The sequence below is a fragment of the Microcebus murinus genome, chromosome 2, assembly GCF_040939455.1.
Source record: "Microcebus murinus isolate Inina chromosome 2, M.murinus_Inina_mat1.0, whole genome shotgun sequence".
Lineage (NCBI taxonomy): Eukaryota > Metazoa > Chordata > Mammalia > Primates > Cheirogaleidae > Microcebus > Microcebus murinus.
The window spans coordinates 69,453,279-69,478,606 of NC_134105.1; the positions used below are offsets into that span (position 1 = coordinate 69,453,279).

At 33.7% G+C, this 25,328-nt stretch overlaps 1 protein-coding gene across 2 annotated transcripts in view; it reads right to left on the reverse strand.

Moving 5' to 3' along the window:
- SELENOF (selenoprotein F) overlaps nucleotides 1-25,328 on the reverse strand; it is a 44,937-nt gene that overhangs the window by 6,934 nt on the left and 12,675 nt on the right. For both annotated transcript variants that reach the window (XM_075999751.1, XM_012747570.2), the window contains exon 3: nucleotides 9,040-9,103. In XM_075999751.1, the coding sequence (XP_075855866.1) occupies nucleotides 9,040-9,103 (64 nt within the window). The remainder of the gene's footprint in view (nucleotides 1-9,039; nucleotides 9,104-25,328) is intronic.

Consider the following 25,328-nt stretch of genomic DNA (forward strand, 5'->3'; position numbering starts at 1 on the left):
TTTTATCTCTTAATACTTCAAACAATTTATTCCTAAAATCTGACATTTCATAATAGCCAAAATAGTCCTAAAGTCAACTTCAAATATTTTACTAAAGAAAGTAACCTGAAAAAGTATGTATGCTAAGAAAGGCAACAATACTGACAGATCGTTAGCCAGTCAGGAAAAAAAATTATAATTCCCCATGTCAAATGCTTTTGTTTCCCTTTTATTACTAAATGTAGTATTGTATTTATACATTATATAGCATGGCTTGGTTATGAATAAGGGAAAATTCTCATATTTCACAAATTATAAGCAAAATCACAATAGTGAATTTTAAAATTTTATAAAAAGATTAGTGTGTGAATATACAGTATTATTTGTAGTATCTCTGATTTAATGATCAAATTTCACATGCTGTACAGCTGCATGAGTCATTAAATATGCAAACAGCTAATAAAGTCAAGGAGCAAAAACAATAGGGTTTATGGCAACCTTTCCAGAGGCATTTTTTTTCTTTTAAAAGATTCTGGAAGAGGAGAGCTGGAATACTACCTTTCAGTATACAAAGAAAAACAGTCATCATCATTTATCATTTGAGTTGAATGAACTCTGTTTTTACTTTTTATATTTTCAAATGATTTTATGAATAATTTTATAAAAGAATAAAAGTAAAAACAAAATATATTAGAAATTTTAATAAAATTCAACACATTAAACTCAAAAACTTATTCCATATTTTCCTGGTTTTGAAGGTAAATAAATGTAATCAAAATGGGCAATGTGCTTTGAACGCAACTGTTTACTGTCGTATGTGAACTCAGGATGTAGCCATCTTATAAATACTGGTTCCAGATTTCAAATACATTTCTAATAGGTTCTAGCTTATTATTACTCTGGTTCTTCTTCTTGCACTTACAGAGTAATACAGTGTAATACTTTCAAAAGTATTTCATGATCACTTTATTTGTAAAACATTTATTTTTGGAAGTATAAATACCAATAAGAATAATTTAATGAATTTGTCATGTCTACATCATCAATATTTTTCTAATCATTTTTGTACACATACCAGCCTTTAGCATTTGCTCACTTATGAAATTTATCAAGTAAATTTTCATATATACACATCATAAAAATTAAAAGAATAATGTCATATGATCTTTTAGGAAAATAGGATGGTCCAGTTTCTTGTTGAAAAATATTTTGTGATGAAGTCCTTCTTGTTGGATGCCTAATGACATACAAATACTATATTTCTTTTTTTTTTTATTTCGGCATATTATGGGGGTACAGATTTTAAGGTTTCAATAAATGCCCTTTCCCCCCTCCCCCCCCAAGTCTGAGTTTCCAGCATGACCATCCCCCAGATGGTGCACATCTCACTCATTATGTATATATATACCCGCCCCCCCTCCCCTATATTTCTTTTTTGTCCTTGGTGATATATTGTTTACTTATTGATTCTTGATTTTTGAGAAAATTCATTCAGGATAATATCAAATGAGGTTTTACAGTCTGAAATTTTGCTTACACGATCAATAATCATTAGAGAAGTCTGGAACAGTACCAATAGAACTTTCTGTAATAATAGAAATATTCTATATCTGCTATTATGGGTATGGTAGTTACTGAGCATTTGAAGTGTAGCTAGTATAACTAAGGAACTGAATTTTAAATTTTATTTGATTTTAAAAGTTAACTGAAACAGCCATGTTTGGCTAGCAGCTACCTAATTGGATAGTTCAGGTCTAAAGTGCTATTTTTTCTCTTTGCATTCATCTTCTGATCCATCTAATCATAACAACACATTTTTGTCAATTTTCTTCTCTAGCATTATGGGCAGAAAACAAAAAAATTTGAATTCTCAAATGTGTTCAATGAGAGCTTTTATAAAAAGACCACAGCTATGGTGTTATACTATGTGGGCTATACAACAAGAAAATCAAAAAATGATGTAACAGTGATGATGTATTTTGCTATTGCATTATCCTTCTTATAACTTCAGTCTTTTAAAACATAGCTGTAAATAACTGATGATTAATGATTTCATAATATATCTAAGATATATAAAAGGATTCAGTGCACTGATAAGAGTAATTGCAATACAGAATGAGTTTTACTCTATTAAAAAATAAGTAAATTTCCTCTGTTCTTTAAAAAACCTCTAATAAAAGCCATGAAATAATAATAATTACAAATAGTATGAACAGCCCAAAAAAGAAATTCAAGGAAAACTGAGTCCATGGGACCCTGATAGTTTACAAAGGTTTAAACAATGTCCAAGACCTTGCAAAAGGACTTCATAAAGGTAATTTATTTTCTAGTTTACTTTCTGCTGTTTTAAAAATAGCTCAATGATAACAATTTGGAGATTTTTAAAGAAAAGCCAATCACTCTAATTTCTAGAAAATGTTCTTATGTCAACTTGATCATTTGTCAGTTAAAAGGCAATTTTGTAAATAACACTTAAAGTGATTAAATATACAGAAGTGATTAAAAAACAGATTAAATGTTTCAGCTTTTCCTTTGGTATTCTTACCATGTCATTTGCACAGTCCCCTAGGAAAGAGCTAAGTTTTGCTATACACACTGCTTGGAGTGTCCAGATATTCTTTTCATAATTCAAAGGCTCTTCAGAGCTAACTTTTGAGTATTAGCCCAGGTGCAGTGGCTCACATCTGTAATCTTAGCATTCTGAGAAGCCAAGGTGGGAGGACTGCTTGAGGCCAGGAGTTCAAGACCAGTCTGAGCAAAAGTAATAACTAGCTAACCCCTACCCCCAAAATAGACAAATTAGCTGGGTGTGGTGGTGCACACCTCGTAGTCCCAGTTACTTGGGAGGCTGAGGCAGGAGGATCTCCTGAGCCCAGGAGTTTGAAGTTGCAGTGAGCTATGATGACACACTCCCATCCCTCCTCCCCCACCAAAAAACCCCCCACATCTGTCTTGTTCCTTGTTCTATAAAGAGGAGGGCATAAGTGGTGATGGGGGGATAATAAGGAATTATATGTCTTAAAGTTAAATAAAAATGTTTGAATTATGTTATTTTCAAAATCACAAACAAGTGAAGATATAAATGAAAAAAGAAGCCGGGCGCGGTGGCTCTCGCCTGTAATCCTAGCACTCTGGGAGGCTGAGGCGGGTGGATTGCTTGAGGTCAGGAGTTCGAAACCAGCCTGAGCAAGAGTGAGACCCCGTCTCTACTATAAACAGAAAGAAATTAATTGGCCAACTAATATATATAGAAAAACTTAGCTGGGCATGGTGGTGCATGCCTGTAGTCCCAGCTACTTGGGAGGCTGAGGCAGGAGGATTGCTTGAGCCCAGGAGTTTGAAGTTGCTGTGAGCTAGGCTGACGCCACAGCACTCACTCTAGCCTGGGAAAACAAAGCGAGACTCTGTCTCAAAAAAAAGAGATAATATACTTGGCTAGATCTAATGATACACCTCTGATCACATTACAAGTAGTCATACAATGAGTATACTGTTTTTACTCACTGTTTTATATTGGTTTTAAGCTATAAGAGCTTATGGCAAATGTGAAGACTTGTGAACTTTCATATAAAATTATGTGAATGGACAATTAAGGTGTTTTCCTGTTGATTAGAAATAAGCATATTTGAATCAGAGCTCTAAATAATAATGCCAGAAACAACAATACAAAGAGAACAGCAACAACAACAAATGACAACCTAATTCTTAATTGAGCTCAATTAAAGCTAGTGGATAACCAAAAAAGAGTATTTCTAAAACAAGAAAATTTACTATTGTATATAAATCATCTGCAGTGCAAAATTATGAGTCATTTAGGTCATCCCAACAAGAAAACTTAAAAGCATTTAAAAACAGAGAAGTTATTTAAATAATTAAAAGAATTTGGGAGACTGGAGGTACAATAAATAATCTAATCTAGACAGTTTAAAAGATTATAATTTTTAGCAGAAGATTAGGACTTTTCAGGACTGCTTGAAGTCTGTAAGTTCATCAAAAGTATGAAACCAGTGTAAAACACAGGCTTTTCACCAGATCCTCATTTGTCTAAAGTGGAGGCATCTCTTGAAGTAGATAAATTCAATAAACCAATGCATTCATTCAGTAAATATTTGAATTCCTCTTCATACCAGGTACAGTATTAGGTAGATTCTGGGTACACTAATGAGAAAAAAAAAAAGTCAAAAAAATTCTATGCTCTAGAGGTTACTAGTTTGGTAGAGGCAAAAGACTGGTATGCCAAATATAATATTTGTGGGATCTGTTATGGAACATAAAAGGGAGACTAAATAATTCTGTTTAAAGGCCACCCAAAAATAATGCTGGAACTAAATTTTGAATGAATAGGAATTTGCCACAAGAACTGAGAAGGAAAACAAGTTAGGAAGAATATTCAGTGTGTACAAAGATACAGAGGCCAGAATTCAGAGAACTGATTATAGTTTTGCATGAACTAGAGATGTGAACAGAGAAAAGAGAAACCATGTTGTCATGGGCCTTGTATGTGATACTATTCAGTCTGGTATTTATGATGTATAAATCCTTATAAAGGATTTTAAAGCAAGAGAGTGATATAATCAGATTTGTCTTGTGGAAAAGGTCTTTTTTGCAATTGTGTAAAAGTGACAGAATAAGAAAAGGGAACAGAGACAGGGAGACTAGTCAGTGGTTCCCAGCCTTTTTGGCACCAGGGAAGGGTTTCATGGTAGACAATTTTTCCAATGACAGGAGTTGGGTGGCGGGGGATGGCGAGCATGGGGAGCAGCTGTAAATATAGATGAAGCTTCACTCACTTGCCGCCACAGCTCACAGATGGTACTGGTCTACAACCTGGGGGCTGGGGACTGCAGGACTAGATAACAAGTAACTAATCCTTCTGTATAAAGATATTAAGGGATTAATTAAAAGCACAGAGAAGAAGAAAGGAATAAGATACTAAGGTAAGTAAGGAGGGAGAAGAGACACAACCTAGTGATTAACTGGATATAAAGTATGAAATATTAATCATGATTCTCGTGTTTCATGCTTATTCTTTGCCTAGTAATACTGCCACTCGTGGAAACAGGGGAAGAGGAATAATTCAGTATTTGGACAGGCTGGGTTGAAAGCCTTTCTACTAAAAATATGGGCCACAGTCTCTAGGACAGTTAGAAATACAGACTCTCAGGACCCATCCAAAATGTACAAATTTATACTCTGCATTTTAAGAAGACCCCAGGTGATTCATAGGTACACTGGTTTAAGGTACCTATTAGACCATCCAAGAAGAAATGTCAGTCACAAATGTAAGAAATATAATTTTTTTTTTTTTTTGAGACAGTCTCACTCTGTTGTCCGGGTTAGAGTGCTGTGGCGTCAGCCTAGTTCACAGCAACCTCAAACTCCTGGGCTCAAGCAATCCTTCTGCCTCAGCCTCCCGAGTAGCTGGGACTATAGGCATGAGCCACCATGCCCAGCTAATTTTTTCTATATATATTTTTAGTTGGCCAATTAATTTCTTTCTATTTTTAATAGAGACGGGGTCTCGCTCTTGCTCAGGCTAGTCTTGAACTCCTGAGCTCAAATGATCCGCTGGTCTCGGCCTCCCAGAGTGCTAGGATTACAGGTGTGAGCCACCGTGCCTGGCCCAAAAATATTATTTTTAACAAAAAAAGTTTGATCTACAGATATAGATTGGGAGTCACCAGGTAAGTATCATAATTTAAACTGAGGGAGTGGAACATCATTCAGGAGAGTAAGAGAAGAAAACCTGCAGACAGACCCTGGTTAACAGTAACATTTGAAGTGTAGGCAGTAGAAGAGATGCCAGAAAAGGAGAAAAGAGATATGTGTTAGAAGTAGAAGAAAACTGGGAAATAACAAGTAACACAAGTGAAGAGAATAGCATTTCAAATGCTAGAGTCAAGTGAGATTTAGTACTCAGGAGGTAAAATGGTAGAAAGAGAAGCCAGATTATAATAAGTTGAGGAATGGCTAGAGGTGAATATATAGAATTTTGCATATAATTTTGTGACAGGCTGCAGCTATAATAGATGTACTGATTTGAATTTTTTTTAATAAAGGTGGCAAATTGGGTATGTAAATGCTTGATGGTTAGTAATTTAAACTTATACCAATGAAGGAGTATAAGATACAAGAACAATAATCTACCATTTAGTAAGTACTGAAATAGTGCTTGACGTAAGCTTTCAATAAATATTTACAGAATTAATGAATGATTTACTCTGTATTTGCTAGTGTCAGACATATGATAAGTGATTCATATTATCTCTCTGAATCCTCAAAACAGCCTGACCAGATTAGTGCTTACTTTATGTGTAACCCATTTTATAAGAAAATCGAAGAAGATAATGCTAATGGATCAGTATTTTTTCCAGCAAATCTCCAATGTAGCATCACAACCTTAAGCATCACCAGCAATCAATAATAGATGGTATGAGAAGTAAAAAGCCATTTGCCATCTCAATACAGGCTGAGTATCCTTTACACGAAATGTGTAAGACTGCGCTTCAGATTTTGGAATATTTGCATACATATAATCAGATATCTTGGGGATGGGATCCAAGCATAAATACAAAATTCATTTATGTTTCTTATATACTTTATACACAGGGCTGTAAGGTAATTTTATACAATATTTTAAATAATTTTGTGCATTTGTCACATGAAGTCAGGTGTGGAATTTCCTACTTGTGGTATCTTGTCAGTGCTCAAAAAGTTTTGGATTTTAGAGCATTTCAGATTAGGGGGATGTTCAATCTGTACTATATTATTTCAAAACTCCTTTCTGTGTCTGAAGGTTTATGATTCTAATACAGAGGTTGGCAAATTATGGCCCATGAGCCCAATCTGACCTGCCTGCTTTTGCTAATAAAGTTTTATTGGAACACAGTCACACTCATTCATTTAAGTATTGTTTATGGCTGCTTCCACAATATAATAGCAGAGTTCGATAGTTGCAACAGAGATCATGAAGTTGAAAAGTTTTACTTTTGCCTATGAAGCTGAAAAGTTTTACTATCTAGTCTTTCACAGAAAGTTTGCCAAGCTCTATAAATTAGGAAAAATCCACATTCTTTTTTTGAGACAGAAATTTTAACATTGAGACAGAAAATTTAACTCATGCTAGAGGAAAAAACCATGATTACTGATATAATTATTTTGCTGTCACAAGTGAAGTGACAGAACACTATTACTATGGTACAATTTACTATGAGAAATTATTATATGCCACCTTTCACCTTGAACAACTAGAACATGGAAAACAGAAGTATTTTAGAAAGCGTATTTGGAATTGACTAAGAAATATTATCTGGGACTTTCTGTACAACTCAGAATGGGTTAATGTGAATAAAACATACCAAAACTTAAATTCTTCCCTCTTCTGAAATAATTAAACATAAGTCTTTTGTTTCACAAAATGGTTACTTTAAATAGTGTTCTTAAATTACTACATATTATAAACTAAAGTATGTACAATGAAGGTTATTGTGATAATCCCAGAAGCTACATGATATTGAAGATAAAGAATATGAAGCAGTGATGATAAGAAATTAGTTTGGTTTTTGTAATTACTATAAAAACCGACAATTCTCCATGCTCTATTCCATAATATTTTTAAGATCGAAATTCTGAAATTAGAAATATAATAATGGTTTTATCACAAATATACCAACTTCTCTTGGGCTCAGAAAATACTGGTATTATATATAACAATATTAACATGGTTATACATTATGGAATTAAACATTTTTACTTGAAACAAGCTTATACTTAAATTCAAATGTTTTCAAAAGTAAAAGATACCAGCATGACCACATGTACCCCAAAGTTTGTTAATTTAACTATACATAAGAAATTTACATTAGATATAATAAAATCTGATATAAATAGGAGGGCTAATTGTAGTATCAAAGCTACTCTTGATCCTCATGAAAATCTAAGTTATAAAAGGTTATTAATAAAACAAGTCAATAAATACAATCAATTCAATTAAAAAACTGCCAAAACTTTTAGAAGAATGATCATGCTATCATTCAGAAAACGAATATAAAAAAGCCAAAACAACCATGACACTATTCAGAGTTTAAGTATTCAAAGCAACACCCCCTGAAAAACAAACAAAAAAAAGTAAGAAAATTTCCCCCCCCAAGCAAAAATAGATATATTCTGTGCTACATCAGAATATATGCTAGTCTAACAAAGAATGTAATAATTAGATGTACATCTGCTTTGAGCCTCACAAAAAAATGTCCCCGAGTCAAACAACTATACCCAAATAAGCAATATTACAGACAATTCTAGGAAAGGCAATTTTATAAAATACTAAATCCAAAAATTTCTCTTAAGTAAATAAGGCAAGAAATCAAGGGAAAATCAGCAAAAATCAAAACAGAATGAGGCACATAAACTGAACACTTATGTATTTCAGTTTAAAAAAAAGTTCAGTTTGATAAAACTGATTTTCAAGGTGACATGCCAAGACACAATAGAAAAGCCTTAGTTCAAGACTTTTTTGGCAATGCAAAGGACCATTACTGTTCGATGTCAACCAAAAGAATACACTTTCACAGTTATCCTTTAAAATGTTTATCCTTAAAATTCCCTGTGAAGATACACATATGATTTTCTCTCTTTTGTATCCCAAATTCTACTGTAATTACTTCTCTTTGTGGTGACTTGTCATTTTGTGCAGGTCTACTTTCCCTTAATGGAATTCTTCCTTAGGAGTTTTATGTAAAATAATTAACATTTAAAATATATTAGAATGGTGTGTTATTTAAAAGAATTACACTTAGATCTGGTAAGGAAAGGCTCTCCTTTTAAGAAAACAACCACTTCATGTGTTATATTTTAAATCTAAATTTCATATATTGTGTTTGCTGACGGTAAAGTAAACTAGTATTTACCAATGACTATAAACACCACCACAAAAACAAATATGAAAAAAATTCATATACTATCTGAAAATATAATCCTAAAAATTCTTATTTAATGAAACTATTCTTATGAAATGCGATAGTGAATGATTAAACAGAATTTACTGGAGTTAATTTTACATACCTTGGACTTGAGGGAACCTTCCCAATTTTCATCCACAGACTTCAAGAATAGCTCCTGCATAGAGCTACAAAGGGAAAACAGGAATTTAAAAAATTGGCATAAATTTAAATACGTACTTATGTAATAAATATATAAAGTTTCACAGTATAAACATTATAGTTAAGCAGGTATACAGATCAAAGAAATGTCAGTGCTGGACAGCACCATGGAGTTCTAATTCAACAGAAGAGAAAATGGACATTCAAGTATAATAAATGGTAGAGTACTTTATGCCCTACTTAGATTATTTTTAAGTCTAGCCAAAAAGACAGAAGGAGATAAGGAAACTTGACAGTGAACTTTAATAGGTAAGATATCCTAGGAAGCTCTGTACAAAATTTTAAAAGATTTCCTAACAGTTTTTTTAGGATGATAAATTAAACACAGGTATATATGCATCTATCAAGATAGATAATGAAAATTCTTTCTGGTTGCTTTTAATATTAAGTGATCAGTGTTTTAAAATTTAAAAAAGTTCAATACCTTTTAAAAGTAATTATTATAGAAAGTACTATGTAAAGATATATAGGCAAACCAGTAAAATTTCATTATAAAGAACTCAAATGCAAATATTTCCCTTTAATGAAATTCAGTTAAAATGGATTCAATGGTAAATATCGCCTTTTTAGCTATAGAATCGGCACATTCTCTTTATGGTAAAAACTCATTATAAAAAACTCAAATGCAAATATTTTATTGCAGTGAAATGGACTCAATGGTAAATATCACTTTTTTTGTTGCTATAGAGCCTGTCTGTTCTTTTTATAGGGCAGGGATATATTTGGGAATGCTGTGATTGTAAGAGAAGGCTGGCAATTTCAAGAACAGACCATACCCATTTCATTGCTTCTTAGTTTTTAGATTTGCTTTTTATGGAGGTCTGAGATATAAAGATGGATTTCACTTTTTAAAGTTCTAAAATAGCATTTACTTAATTAAAAAAATCACAGGCACTATGCATGTTTACTTAAAATACTTTGAAAAATACAGAAAAGTACAAAGTAGAAATTTAAAAATCACCTTAATTTGATCTAAAAAGATAATAACTTCAAACATTTTGTTGATTCTGGGATAGATCAAGAGTTCTTAAATTTTTGAGTGGTCACAGATCCTTTTGACAATCTAATAGAATTTTTCTTTAATCTGGCTGTTCATGGTCTCTCTGAAACCACTGATAGATTTCAGATTAAGAACTCATATCCCTAAGAGTCTTTGAAGCACTAAAAATTTAAGAATAGGTTAACTTAATTCTATATAATAAGTTGCTTTTGAATGAGATTTAGTTAATCTTGGTTAGACAACTTCAGGAAAAAAAATCTTAAAAAATGTAAGGCCATATTTCCAATAAAGCTAATGAAGAGACAGATGCTCAACATCATTAATCATTAGGGAAATCCAAATCAAAACCACCATGAGATACCACTTCACTCTCATTAGGATAGTTGTTATAAAAGAAAAATGGCAAGGATGTAGAGAAATTAGAACCCTTGGGTACTGCTGTTGGGAACATGAAGTGGTGTAGCTGCCATAAAAAAATGGAATTGTGGCTCCTCAAAATTAAAAATAGAATTACCATATGGTCCACAATTTCACTTTGGATATATACTCAAAAGAAATGAAAGCAGGGTCTCAAACAGACTTTTTATACACTCATGTTCATAGCAACATTGTTCACAGCAGCCAAAAGGTGGAATCAAACAACATGTCCATCAATGAATGAATGGATAAACAACATGTGGTATACACATACAATGGAATCTTTGGCTTTAAAAAGGAAGGAAATTCTAATGCACATTACACCATAAAGGAACCCTGAAGAACCTTGCTAAGTGAAATAAGGCAGTCACAAAAGGACAAATACTGTATGATTCCACTTAAATGAAGTAACTAAAGTAGTCAAATTCAGATAGAGCAAGTTAGAATGGTGGTTGTCAGGAGCTTAGGGGGAGGGAGGAACAGGGAATTATTATTTCATGGGTATAGAGTTTCAGTTTGGGAAGACAAAAAAAGTTCTGGAGAAAGATGGCGATAACATGGCTAATACAACGTGAATGCTCTTAATGACACTGCATTGTACAATTAAAAATGGTTAAGATGGTGAATTTATGTATGTATAAGATGGTGATAACATGGCTAATACAACAATGTGAATGCACTTAATGACACTACACTGTACAATTCAAAACGGTTAAAATGGTAAATTTTATATATGTATATTTTACCACAATTAGAAACATATAAGGCCATATTAAAATTTGGTTATTAGATTTACCTTTTGTTTGTGATTCTTTGGAAACTCTTGGTGGAGATTCCACTACCTTACATAATAATAGCATTTCTCTATACAATGTTTCCCAATATTCTTCATATCATGATACATGTGGAAAATGATAATGATTGTATGGAGCACTGGGGTAAAAGGATGAAGCTACTTATAATTGGGATGACGAGCCTGGGAGCCCTGCTTACCCCAGGTACCACGTGTGTTGTTCTCAATGGTTCAAGACTCAGTATCCTACCATACCCATAATCCATTCATGGAAAGCATGTCTCTACACTACAAAATACCAACTGAATAATTAAAAAGATTAGAAACATGTCCTTTAATGAATAGGCAGCTCAGATGTGACTTTTTCTAGGAAAATTTGATTTCCTAGTCTCACGAACTTTCCTAGTAAACTTTCCCAGAACTCTGCTCTCAACATAATAAACATCAAATACTCTATAACTTGACTGCAGGAAGGAAATATCTTAATTTTTCCCCAGAACTGGACACAAAGCTGCTCAACCTATGTGTGCTGAAGGGAGAGAACTATTCACTTAACAAAATTTAAATGCTTCTTTTTTCATCATGTAACTTTAAAAATATTTCAAGTTCCTTTGACATACTCTGTAGAGTAGTTCCAGTCCAGGGTAATCAAAAGAAAATGTAACTCAAAGTTAGAAAACATTATTAAAGTCAAATTGTGAAAGCATAATTTGTGACGCTAATTGGCATTTTTTTTTTTTTATTTTTTTGAGACAGAGTGTTGCTTTGTTGCCTAGGCTAGAGTGAGTGCCGTGGCATCAGCCTAGCTCACAGCAACCTCAAACTCCTGGGCTCAAGTGATCCTTCTGTCTCAGCCTCCCAAGTAGCTGGGACTACAGGCATGCGCCACCATGCCCGGCTAATTTTTTCTATATATATTAGTTGGCCAATTAGTTTCTTTCTATTTATAGTAGTGACGGGGTCTCGCTCTTGCTCAGGCTGGTTTCAAACTCCCGACCTCGAGCAATCCGCCGGCCCCGGCCTCCCAGAGAGCTAGGATTACAGGCATGAGCCACCGCGCCCAGCCGTTAATTGGCATTTTATTTATGAATTTGTAGTGTCCATATGAAAATATTTGTTTTTCATGGTGCATAAATAATTTAAATCAACTACAGATTATAGTAAATTTTAAATGCTTTATAAAGTAATCATAAGTATCCACGGCATCACACCCAATGAAATACATGCCACTTATTGTTAAAACTCGGAATTCCTTGACTTTAAGTTTCAACTTTAGCATTTTTATTTTTTTCTTTTCTTAAGAGACAGGGTCAGGATGGGTGCAGTGACTCATGTCTGTAATCCTAGCTTGCACTCTGGGAGGCCAAGGCAGGTGGATGGTTTGAGCTCAGGAGTTTGAGACCAGCCTGAGCAAGAGAGAGACTCATCTCTACAGAAAGAAGGAAAGAAAGGAAAGGAAATAAATAAATTAATTAATTAGCTGGGCATGGTGGCGCATGCCTGTAGTCCCAGCTACTCGGGAGGCTGAGGCAGAAGGATTGCTTGTGCCCAGGAGTTTGAGGTTGCTGTGAGCTAGGCTGACATTTAAAAAAAAAAAAAAAAAAAAAAAGAAAGAGACAAGGTCTTGCTCTGTTTCTAAATTCAGACTGGAACACAGTGGTGGATCACAGCTCACCACATCCTTGAACTCCTGGGCTCAAGGGATTCTCCTGCTTCAGCCTTCCCAATAGCTGGGACTACAGGTACACACCACCACACCCAGCTTATACTAAGATTATTAGTTGTATGTATCTCAATTTCAGATTTTATACATTTCATATATTTTACTAAGATTTCTGGGACAACGTACTCTTTGACTTGTGAAAAGGCTTCCCTGGTAACAAATTACTATAGAAATATAGTAATTTTCCCCCTCATGGCCACCTGACCAACCTTGTATTATCAAATTTTGTAAAGGCTTACAGTGAGGTTTTACATATAGAAAAAGACCACATTCTCTACTTTTGTGGTGATAACTTTATTGTAAGTAAAGTCCAACTAGTTGTTACAAAAATGTTCAGATTAAACAGCAGGACAAAAAGCTGGTCTATACTTTCTCACCAGATAGCTAGATTTCAAAATAAGTTAACCTATAACACTGAACAAAGGTGATACTTGTGAATTATGTGAATTTTTTGAACTAAAGAAAAATAAGTGCTGGTTGCTATCATCACACCACTACAACTACCACCACCAATCTATAAATCTTGTCCAAGTGATAAATATTCTACCACTTTCCAATAGTAAGAATTTAATATATGTTTCTGTTACTGATGGTAACCATGACTTTAAAGAAACATGACATTAAGAAAATCTTGAAATACTGAATAAAGAAAGAGAAAAACCTTGAAATAACCTATTTAATTATTTAAGCTGAGTCAAACTAAATCTCAAATTTTCATACAGCATGGTATTGTGAATAGTTCAAGTTATAAAATTAAACATGCATGTGGACCATTTCTGGCTCTGTCACTTGCAAGCGCCACATTCCCCCCTGGGTAAGTTATTCTCAGAATTTCAGTTTACTGTTCAAATGAAATGGTTATTACCCACCTTTTAGAATTGCTATAGAGTTAGATGCTCAATAAATAACAGCTATTATTACATTTTCTTTCACACTACTGGCTAAGTTCAAGTTGTGTACTTAAAACCCATTTTCATGCATAGTTAATAGAATTTTCAGTTCAGGGACTTTTAGGGCTATTATTTATTATTCTCCTGTAATTAGAATAGTCACTGAAAAATTTCTCAAGCTTCAAATTCAAATTACCATAGAGGAGTGTTCTCAACTCTGACAGTACACTAGAATTACCTGGAAAGGTTCTGAAAATTACAGATCCTTGGAACCCACCCCAGATCAACTAAATTAGGGTATTTAGGGGTGAGACACAGCCATCAGTATTTTAATTACGACCACTTTTGAAGATCCCCAAATAATTGTAATGTGCAGCCTGGGATGAGAAACACTGCCTTATACTATCCTATGTTAATAAAGCAGAAATTGCATAATGATAAAATAGTAGGCATTTGCTTAACAAACTAAAACAATTCGAAAAGGTAAACCAAGTAAGCATTGACTAAAGCAAGACAAATGGTACAATGCATTTTTTCTTTCCTTATGAGGTACTGCTTGTAGCTATACATTCTCCTTTTGGAAACCCTCTATTTTATTTAAAGGCAAAACTTTAGTATTAAGAAGATTCAATAGTACCATTAGGCAAAAACAAAAAAACATTTTTAAAACTATAATTAAACTTGCTCTTTATTCTCCTAAAGTGCTGGTTTTGCTTATATTAAAAGAAGTTTTCAAACCAAGTTAATATAACCATTAACATAATAATTATGAATACTAAGTAGCAATATGAAGAAAATGCTGTTAAGTGAACAAAAGCAAAAATTTTAGCTGCTGAACAGAATTCAGATCTGAGGAGTACTTCAAAGGTTTACTGAAAGCTTGCCCTTAAATAAAATAAAGGAATTTTACAATAAAGGGGCCAGGCATGGTGGCTCACACCTGTAATCCTAGCACTCTAGGAGGCCCAGGCGGGCAGATTGCTCAAGGTCCGGAGTTCAAAACTAGCCTGAGCAAGAGCGAGATCCAGTCTCCACTAAAAAATATACAGAAATTAATTGGCCAACTAATATATATAGACAAAAAATTAGCTGGGCATGGTGGTGCATGCCTGTAGTCCCAGCTACTTGGGAGGCTGAGGTAGGAGGATTGCTTGAGCCCAGGAGTTTGAGGTTGCTGTGAACTAGGCTGACACCACGGCATCTAGCCTGGGCAACAGAGTGAGACTCTGTCTCAAAAAAAAAAAAAAAAAAAAAAGAAGTATGGCTATAGTATAATGACAGCTGAACACTATTTGAGATCCAATGAAAAAACAATTATGATATACTCAAATACGTGAGCCACCTTTCCAAACGTTAACTGCATCCAGTGTAATTTCTTAAAATCAACTTTACACCTTTCCATATAATGGAAAAAATATACCATGCAGAAACTATTTTTAGCAAAATTTAGCCAGCTAATTCTCAGGGAAAATGTTTTTCACCTAAGCATGATTAGTGGTCTGTTGATTTTTTTTTTTTTTTTTTTTTTGAGACAGAGTCTTACTTTGTTGCCCAGGCTAGAGTGAGTGCCCTGGCGTCAGCCTAGCTCACAGCAACCTCAAACTCCTGGGCTCAAGCAATTCTTCTGCCTCAGCCTCCTGAGTAGCTGGGATTACAGGCATGCACCACCATGTCTGGCTAATTTTTTCTATATATATTAGTTGGCCAATTAATTTCTTTCTATTTATAGTAGAGACGGGGTCATGCTCTTGCTCAGGCTAGTTTCAAACTCCTGACCTCGAGCAATCCTCCTGCTTCGGCCTTCCAGAGTGCTAGGATTACAGGCGTGAGCCACCATGCCTGGCCGATTTTTTTTTTTTTTCTCTTTTTTTTAGAGACAGGTGTCACTCTGTCGCCCACCCTGGCTGAATGAAGTGCAATGGTGCAACTATAGCTCACAGCAAACCTGAACTTCTAAAACCCTGGGCTGTAGAGTAACTGGGACTACAGGCATGCATCATCACACTCAGCTAAATTTTTTCAAAATTTTTTTTTATAGATAAGGAATCTTACTATGTTGCCCAAGCTGGTCTTAAACTTTTGGCCTCAAGCCATCCTCCTGCCTCAGCCTGCAAAAAAGTGCTGGGATTGCAGGTGTGAGCCACTGTGACTGGTACTGCTGATGTTTTAAATTCATTGTTTACCATCAAGTCATTCACACATTTTCTGACTTTTAAAAAAGTGCCTGGAGTGATAGAAACAACAACCTACAATTACACATGGACAAATAATTAGGGCACTAAATTATCTGTGATCTAGTAGCAACCCTTTGTCAAGATTTCACAGTTTAAGCCATGAAGCAGATATCACACAATGTATAAGGCAAACAGTATTAACTGTTGACACTTCCATACCCACTCTGACTGATGGCATTCTTGCTTAGGAATAATAGATGCATACTGAGGATTAGGGGGAAAATTCAGATTTATAATAAAATGTTGTTAAAGCAAACAGAGCTGGCTAATATAATTCTCCAAACTATACCCCTGAGATTAAACCACTATTCTTTTTTGGCTGCTTTCTACTGAATTCTGAAAAAACATAAAGCAGTGAGTTTATGCTTAAAGGAAGCTAAGGAAGGAAGTGAATTTATGCTTAAGGAAGCTAAGTTTAAAACTTATCTACTACACAATTAAAGTGCTATTGCTTTTTGTACTTTTGGTTTGTGCCTTGAGATTGAGAAGAAAGCTACAAAACAAGCAAGGTAACATCTACTTTAATTTAAATTAGGTTCCAAGGTAAGAATATACTGGAGGAATCTTTCCATAAAGATACCAAGATACAGTTAATCTTCCACCAAAATGCTCAATGAAAATGTAAAAAAATAAAATAAACTGAAAATGAAAATGTTTGATACTACTGCATTCCATATCAGACCATTCTAACTCTGAAACCTGAGGAAAAAAAGAACTAGATTTCTTTCAATACTGTGATGACGAATAGGACTTATATATATATCTAATAGAATTTGTATATACACCTAAAACAAGAAGGTAAAACTGTAATAACGATGAGACTTTTATTTAGAAACAAATATACTACAGTAACACACGCACACACACAACCCTCCTAGCCCCATGAATACTTCACCTACAAATATGAATGATCCAGGGTCATCACTTGGTATTTTCTGATACTTAGGACATATCGCATGATGAAAGAAAATAATTAGAGAAAAATGAGAATGTGGCCACTAAAATGACTCAAAGCTTGAATATCTTAATGTATAGTTTTTAAATGAAACCAACTAGCTGTTTGGTAATAACTAACAGTAAAAATATTATGGAAAACGGCAAATTATTTACTACACAGTACTCAGCAGGAAAAAATAGTCTGCTCCTGTATATTTAAAAAATACATCCTGTTTTCCGGTTAATTTGACAAACTGAGATCCAGTCAAAATATGGTTCAACATTCAAACAATCAATAGCCTCAAAAACTGAACATGAAAGTGCTAACAATATATGGCAGCAAAAGCAGCTTTTCAGGAGAAATCAATTATTTGTGTTATTGTTGATATTACCACTCTAATACTGAACAACCATTGTTTGCCATAAAAAGGGGCAATTCTGATCATCTTTAAGAAAGGTCACAAATATCTGAAAACAATAACACACAAAACAGCCAGCACAAGTTAAATTATGGTATCTCTCCTAAAACTAAAGAAAGCAATCAAATATAATACTTGAATTTTTTTTTTTTTTTGAGACAGAGTCTTGCTTTGTTGCTCAGGCTAGAGTGAGTGCCGTGGCATCAGCCTAGCTCACAGCAACCTCAAACTCCTGGGCTTAAACAATCCTACTGCCTCAGCCTCCCGAGTTGCTGGGACTACAGGCACGTGCCACCATGCCCGGCTAATTTTTATATATATATATATATATTAGTTGGCCAATTAATTTCTTTCTATTTTTTACAGTAGAGACGGGGTCTCGCTCAGGCTGGTTTTGAACTCCTGACTTGAGCAATCCGCCCGCCTCGGCCTCCCAGAGTGCTAGGATTACAAGCGTGAGCCACCGCACCCGGCCTATAATACTTGAATTTTAAAAACAGATACAAAATAAAGCTATAATAATCTGAAAGCTTTAATGTTACATGAAAACTTAAGAGCAGCAATATGAAACTAGAGAAAAAGAAATCAGGCCATTCCACTCATTTTTATTTTTTGCTTGTTCTTTGACACGTATACTATTTTAAGAATTCATGGCCTTCTAAATTAAAACTTTTAACATTTATTTCTTCAAAATCCAAACTGTTTATAGCTAAGGGATTTGTTGCTTTATTAAAAGTTATTCTCTGCTGCTGCCCCTTCTCTCATCCACCACCATTGCCTTAATGGGCAGTCTTATAATTAGCTAAGTTTACTGTAGTCCTCTTGTGTTGGGGTGACTATTTCTCAAATAAGAACACTTGGAAGCATCCTTACTTGTCCCCTTCCCCCTCTAATCCAGTGCAATAAATCCAATAAAATAAATGTATTGTCTAAATCCATTTCAAATTTGTCCCTTTTCCTTTTCACTGCTAATGTGTTGGCTTGAGCCTTTGTATTTTCCCACTGGAAAATGGCAATATAAGTTTTGTTTTTTTTAACACTATTCCCCTCTGTCCTATCAACTATTGTTCACAACAACAACAACAAAAATAATGAAAATGCAAATCTTATACTAATTCACTATTTATAATTTAATTTCATTCTCTGCATATAGAATTCAGTCCAACTTTTTATCAAGGTACATAAGGCTCTATATTACCTGGCCTCTACTTACCTAACCATCATCATCTCTCATCCTAAATCACCTATCTGATTTATCTTAGATGTCCATACTGTCATGTCTCTACCTGTTCATTAAATTTTCCTTCTGCCAGAGAGAACCTTCTTATCATTATTTTTCAACCTATCATAAGTATCAACTCCTATATAAACAACTGGTGATATTGATCAGACCTGTCAAAAACTGTTATGCCCTTCCTTCCATCTGGGTGGAATACTTGTCTTACTGAATTCTTTAGAAAAACCAATGCACCTGGAAATAATAAAATCTTCCTCTGCCTCCCACCCTGTACTTAATGACTTTTAAACTGTTTGTTTTAAGTTCTTCGGTTGGTCACTTCCACTAAGATTAAAATATGGCTGTATCTACAGTTCACGATATACCAATATTAAGAGATCATTAATGATTCCCTCATCCTTCCAACTTTTATTTATTTTTAATTCTATTAGTGGCTACCTTCATAATATTAGATATTATGTTTTAGCCCAAGAAACAGAATATCACACAAACTATATTCTGGCAGTCCAATTTCCATGTCTATTTCTTTTACTCCTTGAAGATAGTGATTTTGTTTTATTTTGACATTCTTAGAGGCTATTCTAAGAAGAAATATTTAGTGTATAAATGGAAAGTTTATTTTGATTCTGAGGTAAGTATGTCTAGGTAGACATATTTACATCTTAAAGGTAGACAGATATAAAAAATAAATTTAAATATTTTCAGTTCAATTAAAGAACTCCATAAAATAAACTTTAAAACTTTTATAACACAAATACATGATACATATATTTATAGCCACATATTAGCTCTATGACTTTAGGCAAGATATCTATGCCTCAGACTCAACTATGAAATAAAGATAATAATGGTACTTACTGAGTTATTGTGAGGATTATATAAATTAATGCATTTAAAGTGCTTGGAACAGTGCCTTCATATGGTAAGAACTTAATGAATGTTAGTAGTTATTAAGTAAATATTTGTCATTATTTAGAATTATTGTTATTCAGGAATCTTAGTGATACTTACATTGAATTTGAACTGCTGCCAAACATTATTCATATCTTTAAAAAAAGCTTTGTGAATAATGTTTTAATATTATAATTAGAATCTGGAAAAGACATTTTATTTTTATTTATGTTTTTGTTTCCTTTGAAGAAATCAGTTCATGTATTGATGCTACAGACACACTAGAAAAGCAAAACTATTTTAAGCAACTGTGAAATTTCTTTAGCAACTACAATTTCACACACAGTTAGTTTAACCTCCATTTCATCCTTCTATGTTTTACACATCAGTAGCATTTTGTGTCTGACAGGCTGAAGCTTAAAAGTTGCCACTGTCTTGAATAATGCTGTTTAAGCCAACTTCTAAATCACTCTGAAACTGACTACAGAATTTCCATGCAAATTGAAAACAACTAAATGTTTTCATACTCTTTTATCAGAATTAAGAAAAAAATTATGTGGATTTAAAATGTTGTCTGGCTGGGCCTTAAATAAAGCAAATTTGGTAATATGTTTGAAAAACACCAAGTAATGGGTGTTATTAAAGTCTGTGGTAAACTGAGAAATGAAAAAACTTGATAATTTTAATAAAAACTAGTAATGGAATTATTGTACAGAAACTGTGTGACACAGGTCTTAACATTTTTAAGATGAGAGACAAAATAGCATAGAGGTTTAAAAACTTGGAGTCTGGCCTGGATGTGGTGGCTCATGCCTGTAATCCTAGCACTCTGGGAGGCTGAGGTGGGAGGATTGCTTGAAGTCAGGAGTTGGAGATCAGCTGAGCAAGAACAAGACCCCAATCTCTACAAAAAATAGAAAAATTAGCCAGTCATGGTGGCACACACTTGTAGTTCCAGGTACTTAGTAGGCTGAGGTTGGAGGATTGCTTGAATCCAGGAGTCTGAGGTTGCAGTGAGCTACCAAGATGCCACAGCACTATCTATAGTCAGGGAGACAGAGCAAGAAACTGTCTCAAAAAAAAAAAAAGAAAAAAAAAAAAAAAAGAAAAAAAAAAGAAAAAACTCACAAAAATTGGGGTTCTGGTCCCAAACAGACCTGAGATGAAACCAGGTGCTAGCATCTATTGCTAGGTAACTTTGGGCAGATTATGTCCTAGTTTCCTCTTCTGTTAAACAGGGATAATAGTATTTACATTACAGGTCATTGTGAGGATTAAATAGATAATGTGGGTAAAACACTTTATAACCAGGGTAAAAAATAAACACACAAAGGTGAGCCAATGTAATTATCATAACAAAATTGAGGATCCTAGAGTAATTTCCTGGCTCAAAGTCAAAAAGTCAGTCAGCAATGAAGCTGAGATGAAAATTTGACTCTCAAAAACACTTATAAAAAGAAGGGGATAAATTCTTAATGAGCTATATATACACACATGTTAATATTACCTATGTAATGTCTCTGGCCTGCTGAAGTGCATGCAAATATCGAGGCAGAGTACAACACACATTAAAAATGATAATGCGACTACATAAAGCTGGTGAATTAAAATTAGTCCAGTTCCAACTAGGTAATAGAGTGGGGAAGTGGTGGGGATCTAATTATATTCATAAATTTATTTTATGCACTGCTTAGGTCCATTTATTCAAATCTAGTGTAATAAGATTAATAATGAACATAAATAATTTTATTGTTTGCCTATTATCTGAAAAGTAGATTTTTAAGTGAAAATAAAAGTCCTTTATCAAATACCTGAACTGTTGAGTTATTTTCCAGAACAAGTTGGTGATCAGCTGCCTAAGCTTCTATTGGCATTCTGTGAATGAGATCAAAATGTTCTAAAACTCAAAAGAATCTTCTGAATTTGTAGAGCTTTTTTTTTTTAAATCACTTTTAACTTTTTCTCTTCCTAATTTTTCTTAAACTTCTGAAATCTGTTACCAGGCAATAGAGTAAACATATAAATAGCAGAGGAATGTTAGCAGAAAAATTAGAAATAATTGTGACTTGATAGTTTGATCTTTTTCATAATTATTTTTATATCACAAACATATATTTTTATATCATAAACATATTTTTATATCATAAACATAAAAGTTGCCACTGTCTTGAATAATGCTGTTTAAACCAACTTCTAAATCACTCTGAATGAAACTCTAAATCACTCTGATGGTTTAATTTATTTTCTGTTATACTATTATTATTATTATTTCTGTTTTCAAAAATATCATGGCTTCTACCTGATCTGCCATCTGATGAAGTCTGAAAACTAATAATATATTTTATTCTAACTTAACTTTAAAATGTGGGTCACCTTTAATTTTGAGAATAGTTTTATCCTAAGAAAATTTCAGCTCTAGCACTGGTTTTGAAAATTGTTCTTAGCAGCAAAACCTTTTTTATCCAGACGTAATGTTTCACACAGCATTTTAAAACAACCTAAATGACATACATTTATAAGTTAAAATTTGTAGTATTTTCCTTATTAAATGTGTCTATCGACAGGACTCAAAAATCTCAAATCTAGGATTATATGTTTGACACAATTAATTTTTGTATTGTTTCATACAAACAAGTATTTGTAAATAGTAAATAAAGTTTTTATACTACTAATTATGTTATCATATTTCCTCTTGATTGAACTGATCCAGGAGCTTGAGTGGAATAATAGAAAATATTGCTCCAAATTTTTATCGTTGGCAAATCTAATAGTTCATGTTATATCTCTTATCTATTTCCTTTTACACCACTTTGTCAAAAGCAATCATTATTATGCTTTTCTTTGATTTCTCCAAATTTTCTATTTCTTTTTTGCTTTTTAAAATCAGCAAACCAGATATTATTACTACTACTACTACTACTAGTCATCACGACCTGCAGCAAGTACTTACCTAGTACTTGTTATAAGCACAATTTTAAGCAGAGTATGAATATTAACTCATGTAATCATAACCACCTTATGAGACAGGAACTATTATTAGCCCCAATTTATACTATAGATGAGAAAATAGATTCAGAGTAGCCAAGTCATTTGTCCAACAACATCAGCTGAGTAGCAGGGAGGATCTGAATCTAGGCAGTTTGGTTCTGGTGTCTTAACCACCACTCTAAACTCCTTCCTGATTCAATTAAGACTGGATGAATAGCAAATCAGGTTGAAATAATTTGTTTATTGGTTCACATAGATAAGTAATTCAGCCAAGCAAATTTGTTTCTCCAGAAGGCGCTCTGGTTTGGTAATTAACTTGACCTTCAAAATAGTAGTTTAGAAATAAAGTAGGTGAAAATACAAAAGAAGAAAAGTGCTAAAACCAATTAAATCAAAATATTTCGAAGGAAGAAGAAATAAGAAACCAGTGGTACTATGGGGATCTTGGAGAATCAAGATCCAAAAAACAATAATTACCAGCTGAAGAAACAGGGGCATATAGTCAAGGAGAAATACAAAAGTTCTATAATAGTAATAATGATTAAATGAAGCTGAAATCATTGTTATTATGATATGAGCACCTTAAATGAATAAAAAAGGAAAAAGCACCTAGCGGCCATAAGCAAGTTCAAGTTCACAGAATTGGAAAGATTACAAAAAGATGAGAAAAATAAACCACCCACCCATTGAAATACTATGCTTAATCTAAAGAACCCTAGAAAATAGTTCAAAAAAAAATTTTTTTTTTTTTTGAGACAGAGTCTTACTCTGTTGCCTGGGCTCGAGTGCCATGGTGTCAGTCTAGCTCACAGCAACCTCAAACTCCTGGGCTCAAGCAATCCTTCTGCCTCAGCCTCCCGAGTAGCTGGAACTACAGGTATGCGCCACCATGCTCGGCTAATTTTTTCTATATATTTTTAGTTGTCTAGCTAATTTCTTTCTGTTTTTAGTAGAGATGGGGTCTCGCTTTTGCTCAGGCTGGTCCTGAACCCCTAAACTCCAGCAATCCACCGCCTTGGCCTACCAGAGTGCTAGGATTACAGGTGTGAGCCATCGGCCATTCAAAAATTCTTGACAGAAAAAAAATTTATGTCTGTCCCCAGGAAATAATTTTAATCTGATGTTCATGTACACTTTGAAAAAATATCTATGAAGATTAACGGTCAGATTGGAATCACAAAAAAATTGTGTTAATTAATTAACATATCTCTTTTTAGATAGATTTGGGGTGCATATGATATCCTTATAAATAAAATGTGGAAATGAGAGATCTATATTTGTAGTTAGATAATTATAACCAAAGAGTGTTACCAGTGGATAAGTGCCAACATGGAGACAAGTTCTCTTATTTTTTCGGTTTTTAAAAATATCTTTCAGGATATACATATAAGTGAAATATGTGAAGAAGGTATTTATCAAGCAGTTACAAAGTTCAGATATATTTTCAACATAACATTATTTTTTTTAAAAATCACCTTTTCCATCTTGTTCTTAGTAAAAGCAGCCATATTCAAGGACAAAACTTTATGAAATACTGTGTGCTAAAGGATGGGAATTCAGAAACATATTAAAAAGCAGTCCTAGACTTCAAAGAGCATAATTTATTGGTAGAGAAAGAAAAGCAAAACAGGGAGGGGGATGAGGAAGAAAAAGAAAAGGAAAACAATAGATAGACTACAGTGCAAAACAAAGTATCCCCAAGTGCTTTGGGAATATGGAGTTGTAGTTACCATAACGTAGGAGTGATAGAGGTGGTGGCTAAAGTGGGGAAAATTCTCAGAAGAGGGCACACCTGAGTTAAATCTTTCCACACAGTTACTGTGGCAGCTAACAGGTTCTTGCCTTATTCCACAACCATAGCTGGTAACTAACTATTTAGTGACCCAACTTGACTTACTAACAATTCTTGTGTAAAGTATTTCGAAAAGCCAGTCAGAAGTGAAAAAAAGAATGGAATTAACACACAAAAAGAAAGACAAAAGAGAGATCTCCTTTTCTAAAAGAATTATAAATTCACAATGATTCACACACACATAACCACATTTAAGTATTTTTATAAGGCACTAGTCTATATTATAGATTTTTATTTTTATTAAATGAGTACTAAATTTAACATGATTTATGTTACCTATGATGAGGTACCAATAATTCAGAGAGAAGTATGGCACAGATTAAACAATTACTATTTCTATACTTGAATGTGGCTTGCATCTAAATGGGGGCTTGCCCAACATGCCATACTCTTAAAGTTTCTGGTATTATTTTTAAATGTTTTTGATGTGTTTTGGTTCCACTAGGCTTACTAAAGAAAGTAATTCATCAACTTTGTGCAAGAGGGTACTAGTAAATGCTTAATAAGAAGTACATCTTAGAGATTAGGAGCACAGAGCAAAGAAAAAAACTGGATTCAGTATAAAAGGTGTATTAGGACACAGGCTCACTTGTACTGAGATAATAATAATCATTTCAGCTTATAATTAGCTGGACATATATCAACTGACAGACTACCTGCCCGTTGTTATTGCTGAGCTGTAACTGCTGAAAGGTGTCAAAATACAACATATAACTACATTAATAATGAAAACTGAACAGGAATATAATTATTTTTAGAAGTGTGTGATCCACGTTTGGTTCCACTAAAATGATACCACAAAACTAGAGTT